Source organism: Cryptotermes secundus, unplaced genomic scaffold, assembly GCF_002891405.2.
Source record: "Cryptotermes secundus unplaced genomic scaffold, Csec_1.0 scaffold330, whole genome shotgun sequence".
NCBI lineage: Eukaryota > Metazoa > Arthropoda > Insecta > Blattodea > Kalotermitidae > Cryptotermes > Cryptotermes secundus.
Genome location: NW_019734317.1, coordinates 324,223 through 338,929, shown reverse-complemented (window position 1 = coordinate 338,929; position 14,707 = coordinate 324,223). Strand labels below are relative to the sequence as shown.

General features: G+C 42.9%; 1 protein-coding gene across 3 annotated transcripts in view; it reads left to right on the top strand.

Moving 5' to 3' along the window:
* LOC111868570 (phosphofurin acidic cluster sorting protein 1) overlaps nt 1-14,707 on the top strand; it is a 173,932-nt gene that overhangs the window by 83,052 nt on the left and 76,173 nt on the right. For all 3 annotated transcript variants that reach the window (XM_023859335.2, XM_023859334.2, XM_033753095.1), the window contains exon 4: nt 496-621. In XM_023859335.2, coding sequence (XP_023715103.1) covers nt 496-621 — 126 coding nt within the window. The remainder of the gene's footprint in view (nt 1-495; nt 622-14,707) is intronic.

Sequence of the window (14,707 nt, the reverse complement as noted above, 5' to 3'; positions counted from 1 at the left end):
AATATATATTTATCATATATATTGATAAATATTAAATATTAAAAATATTAAAATTGTTCAGGATTTTTCATCCCTACGTCGTATCTCACTACGCGAGTCACACCTGTCCTCTTCTGTTGGAGCACTCTTTCTACTTTCGTGTGTGTATTGTGCTCTGTGTTGTGTCCTGCTCGTGTGACTGCGTGTGTTAGGTTAATTGAAAAAATCCAATGACCTCATCGGGACTTGAAACGTAACGCTTCTGAATTATTTTCGGAAGGTGGCCAGGACAGGTCTTTTTTCTTTTTTGTTTGATTTTCCTCAGTTTCTTTAGGCAAGTGGCAGGATGCTACCTCAGGTAGCTACCGCTTCCTTTCACATCCTTCCCAGTTTATTAACCTTAATCGCCCTACTTTCGACGCTGTATAGTTTCTGGCCATCCACAGGAATCCCTTAAATAAATCAAAATAGTTGTATAGGCTGCTCATAAGTCGTAATGCCGTGTGTCTGTTTCAGTATCCGCACTTCCTGAAGCGGGACGGAAACAAGCTGCACGTAATGCTGCAGAGGCGGAAGCGCTACAAGAACAGAACGATTCTGGGCTTCAAAACGCTGGCCGGTGGGACCATCAACATGGCTCAGGTAGGCAACCCTCACTGCTGCGCTCCATGTTGTATGTTCTTTGCCAGTTCAGAGATAAAGCTGCAAACGTAAGGACCAAGGATGTGATAATGTGCTGCCTGCCCAGGACTATAGTTACAGATGAATATGGAGCAATGGTAAAATGGAGATTGGCAGGGGAAATCCGAAGAAACTGGTAAAAGAGGTGAATCAGTACCGCTTCGTACATCACAAATTTCGTATGAAGACCCCTGGAACTGAACCCTTGGACTCGGCGATGAGAAATGAGCGTGTGGCCGCCTGAGCTATGGGACGGCTGTAGACGAAGAATAGAACCCGAAGTGAGGAGAGTCTCTGTGTGTTCTTATGTTGCATGCGGCGATTGCAGACCGGATTTGTATTCAGCTTCGCTCTTGGAGTCGGGGTGAATGTAACCGTGGTGCTGAGAGGCCATTTTATACACCACATGACGTCGAGATTAGAGTTCAGAGAGTGCTCAGTGTACGTTTCGTATCCGCCTGTGTCCGGTTGCGATTTACAGGTTTTGCTTGAAAAGTCTCTAGAGTTATACCACTGCTTCCCTTACCAAAAATTGTATCGCACGCCGCTGGTAGGGCCTCAACCAACTATGATACCGCGTACCACCGGCGCTCTTTGCAGTTTATTGAAGTTTCTTAAGCTTACTTTATCCAATTTAGTGCAAGTGTCCCACATGGAATTTCAACAGAATCTGTACCCAGGTTTGTGATGCATGTGGAAATGTCCATCTGTGTCCTTATGTTAAACTAAGTTGTGTTATGGGTCAGTATGGCTAATAATCGGGATTGCTTAACAGCTATTGACGGAAGACTCCCGTATCTAATTTCAATAACATGTGTGAAATGGTTTATGAGATGCATGCAAGGGTCCGTTTTCAGCCTTACGCGAATCAGCCTATATGCTTCGGTATAGGCTGGATTTATCTGGCTGAAGTTAGGGTTCACTGGCGTGCCTGAACACGGTGACGAATGAATCTTCAGATCCCATAAAATCGTTCAGCTGAGCGACTACTAGCTTCTCAAGGAAGACTTAGGCGTACTCCATGGTGTTGCTTAGGCACTTGACCCAGTTCGTGGACGTGTCGTAACGAGGGCATAGTAACCCCGGCTCCTTGATTCAAGAACACGCGGTGGCATTGCCGTGTTCCTGTAGGTGTGGAGGGCCAGAGAGATGAATGCACATCCTCTAGCCAATACTCGGTAAACTCACGATTGACGGGCTGCATGGCTCTGCATGCTGTGTGCGGCACGTCGGTCTGATTGTGACACGAGGAAGGAAACTGTGAAAACAAATCACGTTCAGGAAACTAATTATAAGAAATTAACTATACATTTAGGGGGCAGGCATAGCGAATGGCTACGGGCTGGACGACCGAGAGGTTGGAGTTCGAGTCCCGGTAGAGTCAAGAGTTTTCTCCAAGCCGTCGAAACTGGTTCTAGAGTTCATCCAACCTCCTATCCAATGGCTGGTAGTCGGGATGGATTAGGTTGGAAGACTGCATAGTTGTTCGGCAAAAGTCGTAGTCTTTTGCAGGTCAGTTCTAGCCCAGGTGTTGTCTCGTTTCCTTATTTGTGGTACGAGTATATGCAGTTTAGGTTGTTTTAATTTACGGGTAGCCTTCCACAAAGAGTAATTCGTGGCTTCTGTTGGGGTTAGTCCTCTGAGGTATTTTTGTATTGAGTCATTTTTTTTTAATTTATATGTTAACTTTTTAAGTTCTTTTGCAGGTCTGTTGTACTTTTGTTTATCAGCTGGACTCCTTGGTAGTTGCCATCTTTTTCTAGCTTTCCTTTTTTCGCGGAGTTTTTCTTTCAATTCTATGGGGCATTTTTCACTGGGAGTAAAGTGGTCGGGGCATGAAGCTGACCACTCACCTCAAACTAGTGCCGAGATCAAGAAAATGTGGATCTACACATCCACTCTACCATCCGCCATCATGGTGTATTGCTTAGTTAGTTAAGCACAGGGACGATTTTACCTTACTATACATGCATGCAGTGAAAGAAACTCGTTATGCTTAGTATGTAAAAAAACGCAAAGCTATCCCTGTAACAGGTCGTGGAGGCCCATAGGGCTGTAAGATGTCAAGGCTCCAATATTGTCTAGACCAGGCATGTCCAACTTCAAACAGGTTGTGATTGACTTTTTAGTGTCAAAACTGCCAGTGATCTACCACCCCCTCCTATCATCGTACCACGCTTTAAGCAAAAGTATTGGTAAAAATAACACGACACATGATGTTTGTTATAAAAGCAACTAGTAACTGGGCTGTGTCTCTGATGTCTGTAGATTCATCCAGTTGGAGGGAGAAAGCAACACAATTGGAAACATCTTTCAGCAACTGTTCAGTTATGTTTCCACACATCATTTTTATTCGCCGCACAATGGTGTTTCTTGATAATTGAAGATCTTGAATAGTAGCTATGATCTCTTCCTTATTTTTAAATCTTTCAAAAAGATTGTCAGCTATTTCAAGAAAAAACACTTTTACAAATTCCCCTTCAGTGAAACGGTTACATTTTTTAACAATCAGATTGCTGACCTTGAAGGATGATTTGGTTGCATTGTTAGAAAGTGACATTGGTTTTGACATCAACTGTTGTTGAGCAGCTAATTTCGATTTACTCGTAAGTTCTTTGAGCTTAAGTTTACGAATTTCACTTTTGGATGGAAAATCATCATCGTACTTATTGCTATGGAGAGCATTATAATGACGTTCCAGATTACCCCCTTATTTGGCAAGGATAGAGGCGTTGCATTTCCCACTATATTGAGGTAATTATAATTGAGGTATATTGAGGTTTTATCTGACACGCACACAGACGCTTTCGAAATGAATAAAATAACGTGGGCAGAGCACTTACTGTCCCTTTGATTACACGGAGCTCATCCCCAAACTCTATATTTATTTAATGCACAGCAAAGTGACAAATCTCCACTAACAGCTAATATAATAATACGTCTCACTTGTTAGTCCAACGTACGGGGATTCGCAGTTGACTGGAGGGAGGGGACGAAGCGAATCACACGTTCTGTCGATCATTCTTGCATCGTAACACACGCGGCTGACGAGTGATGAAATAAGAGTTCACGTGATGAGGCTAGCGTAGGGACTTCCCCCACAGTTCACTTAAGCTACATAAGAACAGAAAGATAGGAATGAGTGATACGCAGTTTCCCTTCAGAATCTGAATATAATCATAATATTTAATTGGTCATATCTTACGCGGTAACTGCCTTCTAAAAGAAGTTATTGAAGGAAAGATAGAGGGCCGGATAGAAGTGACCAGAAGACGAGGAAGAAGACGTAAGAAGATGCTGGATGACCTTGGGGACAGAAGAGGATCTTTTCATTTGAAGGAGAAAGCTCTAGATCGCATCAAGTGGAGGAACTGTTTTGGAAGAGACTGTGGACCTGTCGTCTTGACAGATTACGGATGAATGAATGAAATATTACAATTGAATTCACATGCTTTTCAAATATAATTTCCTTATAGGCCTATGAGATCGACCAAAAATCGTCCCGCAATCGACGCGTTGGATATGCCTGGTCAAGACATTCGGCTCACAGATGACGCTGAGGTTGTCAGCCTTAAGCGCCGACCGCCGTTTACCCCCAGAAAGATTTCTGGTACTCATTTCTGTTAGAGGCTGAATCGACCCCAGGGCCGTAGTGCGACTGGAAGGATTAGGTAAATTGAACAATCTAATGACCTCGTCGGGAATCGGACCCGCGACCTTCCTGCTTGTAGCATAGTGCCTCAACCAATCACGCTACCGCGTACCCCCTAGAATTATTGTACAGTATAACGCAGTATTATAATAGAAATAATTTCGAAAGTCGCACATCAGAAAACTTAAATGGGGGGGCTATTCAATTGACTGAAAGAATTGTTTAATCACTCAGCTTATTGCTCAGTTTACTGAATTTACTCTTATGTCGAATGGATGCTGAACTCACACGTCTTCATATATATAATTATCCATAAAACACAAACTTTAGAAATTTCAAGAAATAGCATCTGCCGCGTGTTCGCAACAGAAAATCACTCACTGCGAAGAAACCAGCATGTGTGACAAGTTGCGCAGAATGGCCGCGCAGTGCATTGATTAGCTTTAACTAGATAGTCCCGACGTACCCTACCGTGCATTAGTCTCTCGTGTCGTGATAAAATTAGCTTGCTATTTTAGTTTCAGTCCTGTCCCACGTTTCTTCCAATAATTTGCATTGAAAATATTCCTGTAGTGAAGTTGATGAATAGCTTCATTCAGGAGGGGGGGGGGGGTTGATGCGTTAGCTAAACGAATGCTCCTTCAGATTCATCTGAATGATTTATTGAGGTATTTTCTGTTTGCGGTTTGATGTAGGCGTGTCGTATTGTACAGATCTTAGATGTGTGTGGGAGAGAGATTGCATATCTTTGTGTTCCATAATGTCTTTCCGTTATGTTGTGTGCGTGGGGCACTAAAATGTAATTCAGCCCTTCCCGGCACCCCAGAGTGATGTTTATGTATATGTACGAGGGAGAGTCAGTAAATAGGTCACAAATGGATATAGAACGTAAAACGTGTGATATTCGAACCTGGAAAAGAATATTTCTCGACATATCCTCAACTAACAGTGATACACTTGTTCCATTGCTTTATCAGTGCGTCGAAACCCACAGCACGGAAGTCTTTTGACTGTTGTGACAGCCACTTCCGCACCTCCATTTCAAACTCTCCGTCATCAACGAAACGTTTGTCACTCAGTTGTGAACCACATTACGCGAGGGAAACATTTCTTTATGACTACTTTGCATCTAGTCACTTTGCCCACAAGCAAACATACAACAGAACCCCGCTCTTCGGTGGGATACTCCTCAAGCACGGTTTCCATTTTAACTACTGAAACCAGCCATGAATATGCGCGTGCGCATCTGATACCTAGACTGTCATGAATCTGGACTGTTCTGCTACCTAGTAATACACATTGAAAACCTATTACATCCATTATAGTTGTTTAACTTCCATTTGTGACCTATTTACTGACTCTCCCTCGTGCATACACACACAAGAACTATTCTTACTCTTCAGGTTTCTCCCTGCTAGTTAAGCCAAGTTTCGCTTGTTAAGGGAAGGAAGCTAACAGACTTCCCGCTGTCGGTTTCTGTGTCCCTGTTTTTCGGCCGGTTCTCCGACAGTCATGGATCTTCATATTGTGGAATATTTGCACTAAGCAAGAACTGTGGTGCCAGAGAAACAGCCATTGATAGGTAACAGCTGTGTAACCCACAACAATAGAGTAACTGTTGGAATATGTTTTTATGTGCTCCGTGCAAATTGTAACGTCATATAACAATGGGAAAAATCTTGGAATCGGTGTTTTCTATGCGGTCCTTGCGTGACTGTATGACGACTAGATCCAGATGTCTGCGTTCGATTCCCGGCGGTACCAGATTTTCTGATTNTTGGAATATGTTTTTATGTGCTCCGTGCAAATTGTAACGTCATATACGAGTAACTATGGGAAAAATCTTGGAATCGGTGTTTTCTGTGCGGTCCTTGCGTGACTGTATGACGAGGACTAGATCCAGATGTCTGCGTTCGATTCCCGGCGCTACTAGATTTTCTGATTAGTAGTGGGTCTTGGACGGGGTCCACTCAACTGAGGAGCTCTTTCAATGAAATAGCAGCTCCGGTCTAGAAAACCGAAATTAACGGCCGTGGGGATTCGTTGCGCTGACCATGCGACACCCTCTATCCGCTAAAGTTGGCATTAACTTCGCCGACAAGCGGCCATCGCTTGGTCGGTATAGTTCGCTTGCGATGTAAAAAGCACAGAGTTTCTAGTTCAGTAGTAACTCTAGAAAATATTACAGGCTTAAACTTGACGGTGGCCAAGCTTACGACCGTTCGAGTGACTAAGCTACCTTGTAGCATAAGATAAGTAAGTGGGGGCACGCTGTAGGGTAGTTGGTTGAGGGCCTGTGCTACAAGCCGGAAGGTCGCGGGTTCAAGTCCCGATGGGGTCATTGGATTTTTTCCAGTTTACCTAATCCTTCCGGCCGCACTATGGCCCTGTTGTTCACTAAGCCTCTAACAGAAATGAGTACCAGGAATTAAATCATTTTCCTGGGGAGTAAATCGCGGCCGGCGCGTAAGGCTGAAAAACTTATCGCCATCTTTGAGCCGATTGTCTAGATAATGTGGGACCCTCAACATCTCACAACCCTATGGGCCTTCATGGCCTGGTACAGGAATAGCTTTACTTTCTTTTATATGTATAGTACATTAGTAATTAAAATTACCAAAAGCGCTTAGTCTGTAGTTACGTCAGTGAGTTGAGGAGCTTGGTGATTGGTTGTGCTCAAGATAGGTCAATGATAGATGAAGTACGAAACATAGTTCGCGCAGGATAAATTGTCCATATTTTGTCCAGTGACCATATACGTGTAGGTGCAATAAATAGCTGCCATCACAAATGGAGTTACCTTCACGTTGTTCTTAAAGGTTCTGGCTTGTTTCAAGTATACGCTCGGAAACGACAGCTCTTCGACATGCTGATCGTGTACAGTGCTAAGAGATTTGTTATTTTGATTTCAAGATATTTCCAAGTATTTGTTTTCGTTCCATAAGAGCGTTTGTTGTTAGAAAAGTAAGCAGTCAATGTCATCAGATGTAGGTTGATTTCGTCTGATTCATAAGCATCTTCTGGCACGTTATCCACAGTTAAAAATGTTGGATCTAAATCAGTGTTGTAGCGTTTGTACAGAGGAGTCTGTATCAGATGCTCCAACCATCGTTTAATTGTTGCCTCTTTAATGCATCCTTGCATGTACGTACTCTTGTGAATTGAATTTCCCTTCAAATGGGTGTTAAAGCTGTAATCGTCGCCCAATTTCCTTGGTAGCGTCGTTACCATATTAATCACATCTGCAGGTACATTGATGACATGCCCTGCAATACCGTATTCTCCCATCTGATGTCTCAATATTTTGATTTGCATAAATCGAAGTCTTGGGGCCAAGAGCCTTCGCTTGTACAGTCCAATAGAGGCAAATGCGTTAGACGGGGGATACATAAAGCCGCTACTGATTGCTAGACTAGGTACTTGATCTCTGTCTAATNGTAGAGAGAATTTTTTTAAAATTATTTCTTGCAATTTACAATCTATTCTACAAGGGAGCAGTAAGTAAATATGTTGTAGGAAATCACTTGTGCGGAGTGATCATCCAGTGATGATTCTATGTAGTATACTATGCATTATGTTGTTGAGTACGGCTACCTATCTTCAACACTGTGTTCTTTTAAGTCTGAGGGCCATTGTCGTTTTAGTCTTCGTCTAATGTTTAATGGGTTGCTTAGTTCAGTTACGCAACTGTTTTCGTGTCCCATTAGTCGGTTGTGGTATATGATAGAATATCTTTTGATTTATTCTGTGACGAATGGGATTTGAAGATCATTGTGTAATGTGAAGTTCGAGACATACCATGNGGTTATGGAGCGCAGTACATTTGATTGGAGTCTTTGGATTATTTTGGTGTTCGAAGGCTTAGCACACCCCCACAGTTGAACTCCGTACATCCAAATCGGTTTCAATATGCATTTGTAAATTAAAGTCTAGGCCGAGCTTGGATTATCGTCCTAAGAGCCATGACATTTGTCGTACTTTTAGGTTTAGATGTTGGCGTTTGTTTCTGCCAAGTTAGCTTCTGGTCTAGGTATAGGCCGAGGTATTTTACTTCTGTCTGTACTGGGATTTGTAAATTATCGATTGTGACTGGTGGACAGTGTGTTCGCTTTGTTGTGAATGTTATCTGCGAAGATTTTGTTTGGTTTATCCTGATTTTCCATTTTTTGAACCATTCTTGTAGCAGGTCCAGATGGTGTTGAAGAAATTGCGATGCCAGTGCCGGGTCACGGTCTGTTGCTAGGAGAGCAGTATCGTCTGCAAAGGTTGCTATTGTGGTGTTGTTGGTTGTTGGCAAATCTGCAGTGTATATTAGATATAACAAAGGCCCAAGCACACCCCCTTGTGGTACTCCGGATTTTGCTAGTTTGTAGCTGGAATAGGCATTGTTGTATTTTACTTGGAATTACCTTTCTGAGATGTATGATTTTAACAGTAGATAGTATGGACTTGGCAATTTGTTCTTAATTTTGTGTAGTAATGCAGTATGCCAGACTTTATCAAAAGCCTGGGCAATATCTAAAAAACGCTGCAGTGCAATATTGTTTCTCTTCTATACTTGTGGAAATTTTGTTGATTATTCTGTGAGTTTGGTGGATTGTAGAATGGTGTTCTCTGAATCCAAACTGATAGTCGGGTATAATCTCNATCCTTGCATGTACGTACTCTTGTGAATTGAATTTCCCTTCAAATGGGTGTTAAAGCTGTAATCGTCGCCCAATTTCCTTGGTAGCGTCGTTACCATATTAATCACATCTGCAGGTACATTGATGACATGCCCTGCAATACCGTATTCTCCCATCTNAATGTAAGATAGCCTGAGCATGCTATTGAAGATTATTGTGAGTAGTACAGTTGCTTTATTTGGCAGTTGTTNTGATGTCTCAATATTTTGATTTGCATAAATCGAAGTCTTGGGGCCACGAGCCTTTCGCTTGTACAGTCCAGTAGAGGCAAATGCATTAGACAGNCTTATTGGAGGTATTGATTTTTGGGGCCGTTTGAATGTTCTTGTAGCTTTCCAGATTGTATGATCGTCCTTATTGAGTGAAGTGATACGTATATTGCTCAAAAGTCGTANGGAGCTAATGCACTTATGTGTCTTTCTTTTACTTGTTTTAAATCATTCATATTTCATAATCTGTCACATATGTCGCAGGCATAACCGAATGGATTGCCAATAAAATTCTTTTTAATTATTCATTGGTTGGGTTATAATTATATATATTTTTTTATTATTTCTTGCAATTTACAATCTATTCTACAAGGGNTTGCTTGATCTAACTCGTCGGTTTCTTTTATTTTTATGTTCATAATATTGTGGTCTTCAGTGTATGTACGAAAGCTGTTCCAGTTCGTTGCGTTTGTAACCAGCGTATTTATCGGTGAGTGGTTTATCACATGGGTGGATAAAGTCGCAATTACAGGTGTGTGATCAGATGATAATTGTATATAATTGTTGTTGGTGTTGGGTCAGTTGACATGGAGGCTTGTGGTGTTTCATTTTCCTCGGCTTTCACTTGAGCTTTGCGTTTTCTGTAATTACGCATGTATTCAGCGGATAAGTTTTTATGTGTTTCTCTATTTTCACGCTGTCGTTCGGCATTTAACTTTGTTCGTTTGGGTACGTTATTACAGTTATCTTCTTCTAACCGCTTTCTTTTCCTGTACTCTCTCATATATGCCGCACGACTATTACCAGCGGACATCTTATTAGCGCGTGAGGTAATACGCTGGCACCTTGCCTACAGTATTGCCTCATCCACTAAACAGAGGAATTGAATTAGTCGTATTTGTTACAAACACGGTCATAATTCCTAAACCGTAAGCGATGGACCAAAATGGATTGCATTTTTGAGAAGCTCGCATTTATTGACGTATATACCTCCCAATATGGCCGATCCATCTCTCGCGGCGAGGGATGTTTACCGAGCGTTGCGTAGTTACGGGAAGAGTGGGGTATGTGATGTCACTCGCACTTCCTGTTGCGCAATCCAAGCGTTCACAGAGTTGTCACCTAGCAACGCGCCGATACCATCCGCAACTCTCACGTTTCGCGCATGCCTCGAGGCCTCTGTGGCTCAACAGTGTCTGCATAGAGCCAATACTCCACAATATATTGCTTTATTTTCAACATAAAAACGGGGACGAACTTAAAAGAGTAACGTTAAGTTCACAGTTAAGTTAAAGATTAAAAATAAGTTTGAAAACAATTAGCAAATTTTCCATGACATGATATATTTTAGGTCGTTTTTTAACTTTTAGGTAATTTTTCTTAATTTCTCGGTCATTTTTCTGGCTTGTTGGTAATTTTATAGGTCATTTTTCTGGATCTTTTCGATCATTTTAAAAATATTTTTAGGTCATCAGAATCCGAACCCTGGTCATGACCATCTATGTGAGAATCTCAAAGCCAGCGTAACCTGTTTTATATTTCCACGCAGTGGCCATTCTCTTCAGTTCAAACTGCCTGAAAATGTCTTCATTCCATCAAAATTTGTATTTGGTTAAACATCAGGCACCTATTATATCACTTTATTCCATAACAGATGCCTACTCATTTCAGGTGTACTCTCGCTAATCCGGTTTGCAGTTAAACCGTATAGAAATATGAAAAATTCTGTTCACAGTTGAGTACATACTTTAAAAGACACGTGGCATTTAGGAAGGCAGATGCGTCACTTGTCTCTTCAGACAAAACTTTTCTTCAAACCTGCATCAATAGTTCAAAAACAAGTAGAACTTCTGCGACCGACCGCCGTCCCAAGGGTACCAGCCTCCGGACGACGCGCAGCCTGACGTATACCGCGACTACTATGACGTATGAGATCATTTTCTTGGGGATACAGGTGCTTCAGTGACCGGGAAGGGAACACACTTCGGGATTAACGAATCACAGGATCACCAAAATATAACACCGTGTGTTTCTCGCGCTTAGTTAAGTGATGAGTACAGAGATTATTGGTACGTTATTCTAATCCTACTTTAAACTTGCACCTTACCTCCCTTCGTTATCATCACTTTAACTCCCACCAAAGAACTCAGATCTCACTGTCGACGTCTCCAACTGCAACTCACTTGTCCCTCCTCTATATCTGACTGCCTCACTTTTCCCGACTCCAACTGTAATTCACTCCCTCTCTCCCCGCAACCGAGACTTCTTTCATAACGTCTATGTAGCTCTCAGTTGCCAGCCTCTAAGTGGTCATTAACAGAAAAAGGAGACAGCCCTGCGTTTGGTTTGACGAGATGTTTATGTTAAACCTCATTTTCAGGTTTCAAGGTAAAGTAAAGGTATCCCTGTAACAGGCCGTGGAGGCTCATAGGGTTGTGAGATGTTGAGGTTCCAACATTTTATAGACAATCGGCTCATAGACGGCGGCAAAGTTGTCAGCCGTACGCGCCGGCCGCCCTTTACCCCCAAGAATAGTCCTGGTATTCATTTCTGTTAGAGGCTGAATCGACCCCAGGGCCATAGTGCGGTCGGAAGGATTAGGTCAACTGAAAAAAATCCAGTGACCTCACCGGGACTTGGACCCGCGACCTTCCGGCTTGTAGCATAGTGCGTCAACCAACTACGCTACCGCGTGCCTCCTAGGTTTCAAGGTACAAATGCAATTAATTTATGACCCCTCCGGGCAGGTTTTGCTCAGCATCATATCCCAGACTGATTCCCAAAAGACCTCCCTCGCAAGACGGAAGATAATACTTAAAGTAAGCTGATTATACTAATGACAATGATGTAGCCATGGAGAGGATAGCAGACTCGAGTGAAACTATGATCCTGTCTGCATGGCCACTATTGCCGCTACAAGCCTAAGGAGGATTCTGTCGAATGACAGAGGGTCAAGTGACGACACCACGCCGCAAGTACGGCTCTCGCTCTCGTGGGGCAGTAAGTGGACTTGTCATAGCCACGGTTAAACAGTTCGAAGCGAGGGAAGCGCGGTTACACTTCCGAATAAATGCATTGCCTTTTTATACTTTTTAAATAGATGCTCTACAGTGATATTTTTAATTTATTTATTTGTGTTCTCACTTTTTTGTCTTTTAGGGTACGCTTTGGTTCACTAATCCGGATGACGTTTATTGTAATTTCTTCAGTTGTTCAGGATACGTTAATCGATCCGGTCCATAACCTGGACACTTCCTACATCATTGTGTTGTGTGGCATATTTTGAAGCTCTACTAAACAATCGTTCGGCCACGTGTGCTTTTTCCCATCGGAATGAGGAGGCTGCGGATGCTTCAGGCAAACACGTCCCTTTTCACGGCTTCCAAGTGTCATGCTGGCTGCACTGTGCTTTGTATCAAGCGGCGGAAGTTGGTGTCAGTTGGAATGACGGCTCAAACAGCCACTTCGTGTGCATTTAGTCCCTAAAATATAAACTGTAACGTGGGGCTGCAGCGGATGTTTCGGTTTTGTTAGGCCCTCTTTGCTCAGAGTGGGTGCGAACAGTTGTCTATACTAATCGAAGAATGAAGGGCTGCAACATTGCCAAATTCCTTGTGTTGTTCGTAGTTCCACTGAAACCCTCGCACATCAGGCCCCTGTGAAACTTCTTGGGGACGTGCTGGAGGGAAATCTCTCATCGAAGTTCCATATCCATCTGCGTGGGGAGTCATATATCAAAGGCAACGGGTGTGTGGGGTGACGTTAAACATGGCGCCTTTCAGTGCTGGTGATGGATTTCTCTGATCATGTGAATGGAAGGAAGCGCGTCCAGGTTTGTAAGTATGAGCACGAAGAGAGCTGCAATTTGTGTAAGTCTGTCAGTCCGTAGGTATAGCGACTGGGCTGCGGGATCGACAGCCAAATTGTGGTTCGATTTGACTGCTTCCAGATCGACTCTGGGGTCCACCCAACCTCCTATCCAGTTGGTACTGGGGGATAAAACGGCAAGGGCGCGTGAAGCTGACCACTCACCTCCAGTTAGTACCGAGGTCAAGAAAATACAGTCAGTCCCCATACGCCTTCATGGCGCAGTGCTTACTTAATTAGTTAAGTACAAGGACAAATTTACCTTTACAATAAAAATTTGCGAAAAGACATTGCGTGTACTTTCTCATATACACGTGTGGGCCCCAGGTGCACGTACCATTGCTCTTCTAAAGATACCATATGTGCAGTTTTACTTAGAGAGGTGGTCTCCGTAAATCACTGAAAATTAATTGAAATCGTTTGAAATTCGAGTTTGTTTTTTGCTTCTGTGAAGGGCCGCTATTTTTATAGCTAGAATGTTCAGCTGGGCAATGATCTTTGACGGATATGTCGCAAATACTGAGTATGAATAAAATCCGTCAAACCTTTCAGGCGCTAGCGAGGCGCGACGCGCACACATACATAATGTTACATACGCCTGAAAGCCGGAATAGCGAAGTCGGTGCGAACGTCCATTGTCAGGCTACGGCTAGATGAACGCATTCCCAAGCGCTACAAGAATAGGCGTTCACTGCTACACATCGGTGTGCGAACGTCCATTGTCAGGCTACGGCTAGATGAACGCATTCCCAAGCGCTACAAGAATAGGCGTTCACTGCTACACATCGGTTCTGGTTAAATGGTTCCCTGCACGCGGTGTAATTTTAACAGTTGAAAGCCGATATCCACGGCGACGACTTGTTGAAAGCACAATGACGGGGAAACGCGATAACATTAACTGCTGGGAATAGTGTGATAATCGCGGTCGGCTGAAGGGTTATGTAATGAGGCCGGGCAAGGCCAAAACAGGCTTAAGTCGAAGAGTTACGTGTGAGACATCCAGTGACAGCTGAGAAGCCGTCAGTCGAAGAGAATTCAGAAGGCAGCTGAATAGTTCATGTGTTCAAGACCTTATTTCGTGTGTCATGATTATAGTATTCTTGAGAGTGTTGTAATTAATTTTCAGTAAATAAACTCACCAATCCAAACCCCGTCTACAAGTCACTAATACACATGACAATTCACACGTATATACTTGCCTACATACACACATACATACGAGTACATACGCACCTACATACATACATACAAATAAACAAACAGACAGCGTTACAAAAAAAACTTATTTTTTTTTATTTACGGGTGACGAAAGCTTGTAAATCTGTCAAATTCTTGAGACCGGTATTTGCATGGTTAAATTTTTCATGCTAATATATGGAAGAGTAAAGAACAGTCCTGTTGTGAACTGATTGTGGTGCTGTCATCTCATCCCCCTCCTCTCATCTCGCTGCTGGTTTTTGCGATGTCCGATGAGTGTCATCGGCCAGCTCGTTGTCATGAGAAGAATTCGCAGTCAGCCCGTGGTATTGAACGTTGTCCATCGTCTTGATACCTTAAGACTCAACGTTCCCACCACAAGTGCTGGGCCCGTTGTCTGGATCGCTGGACCTGCAGTAATGACGCCGCGTTTACTG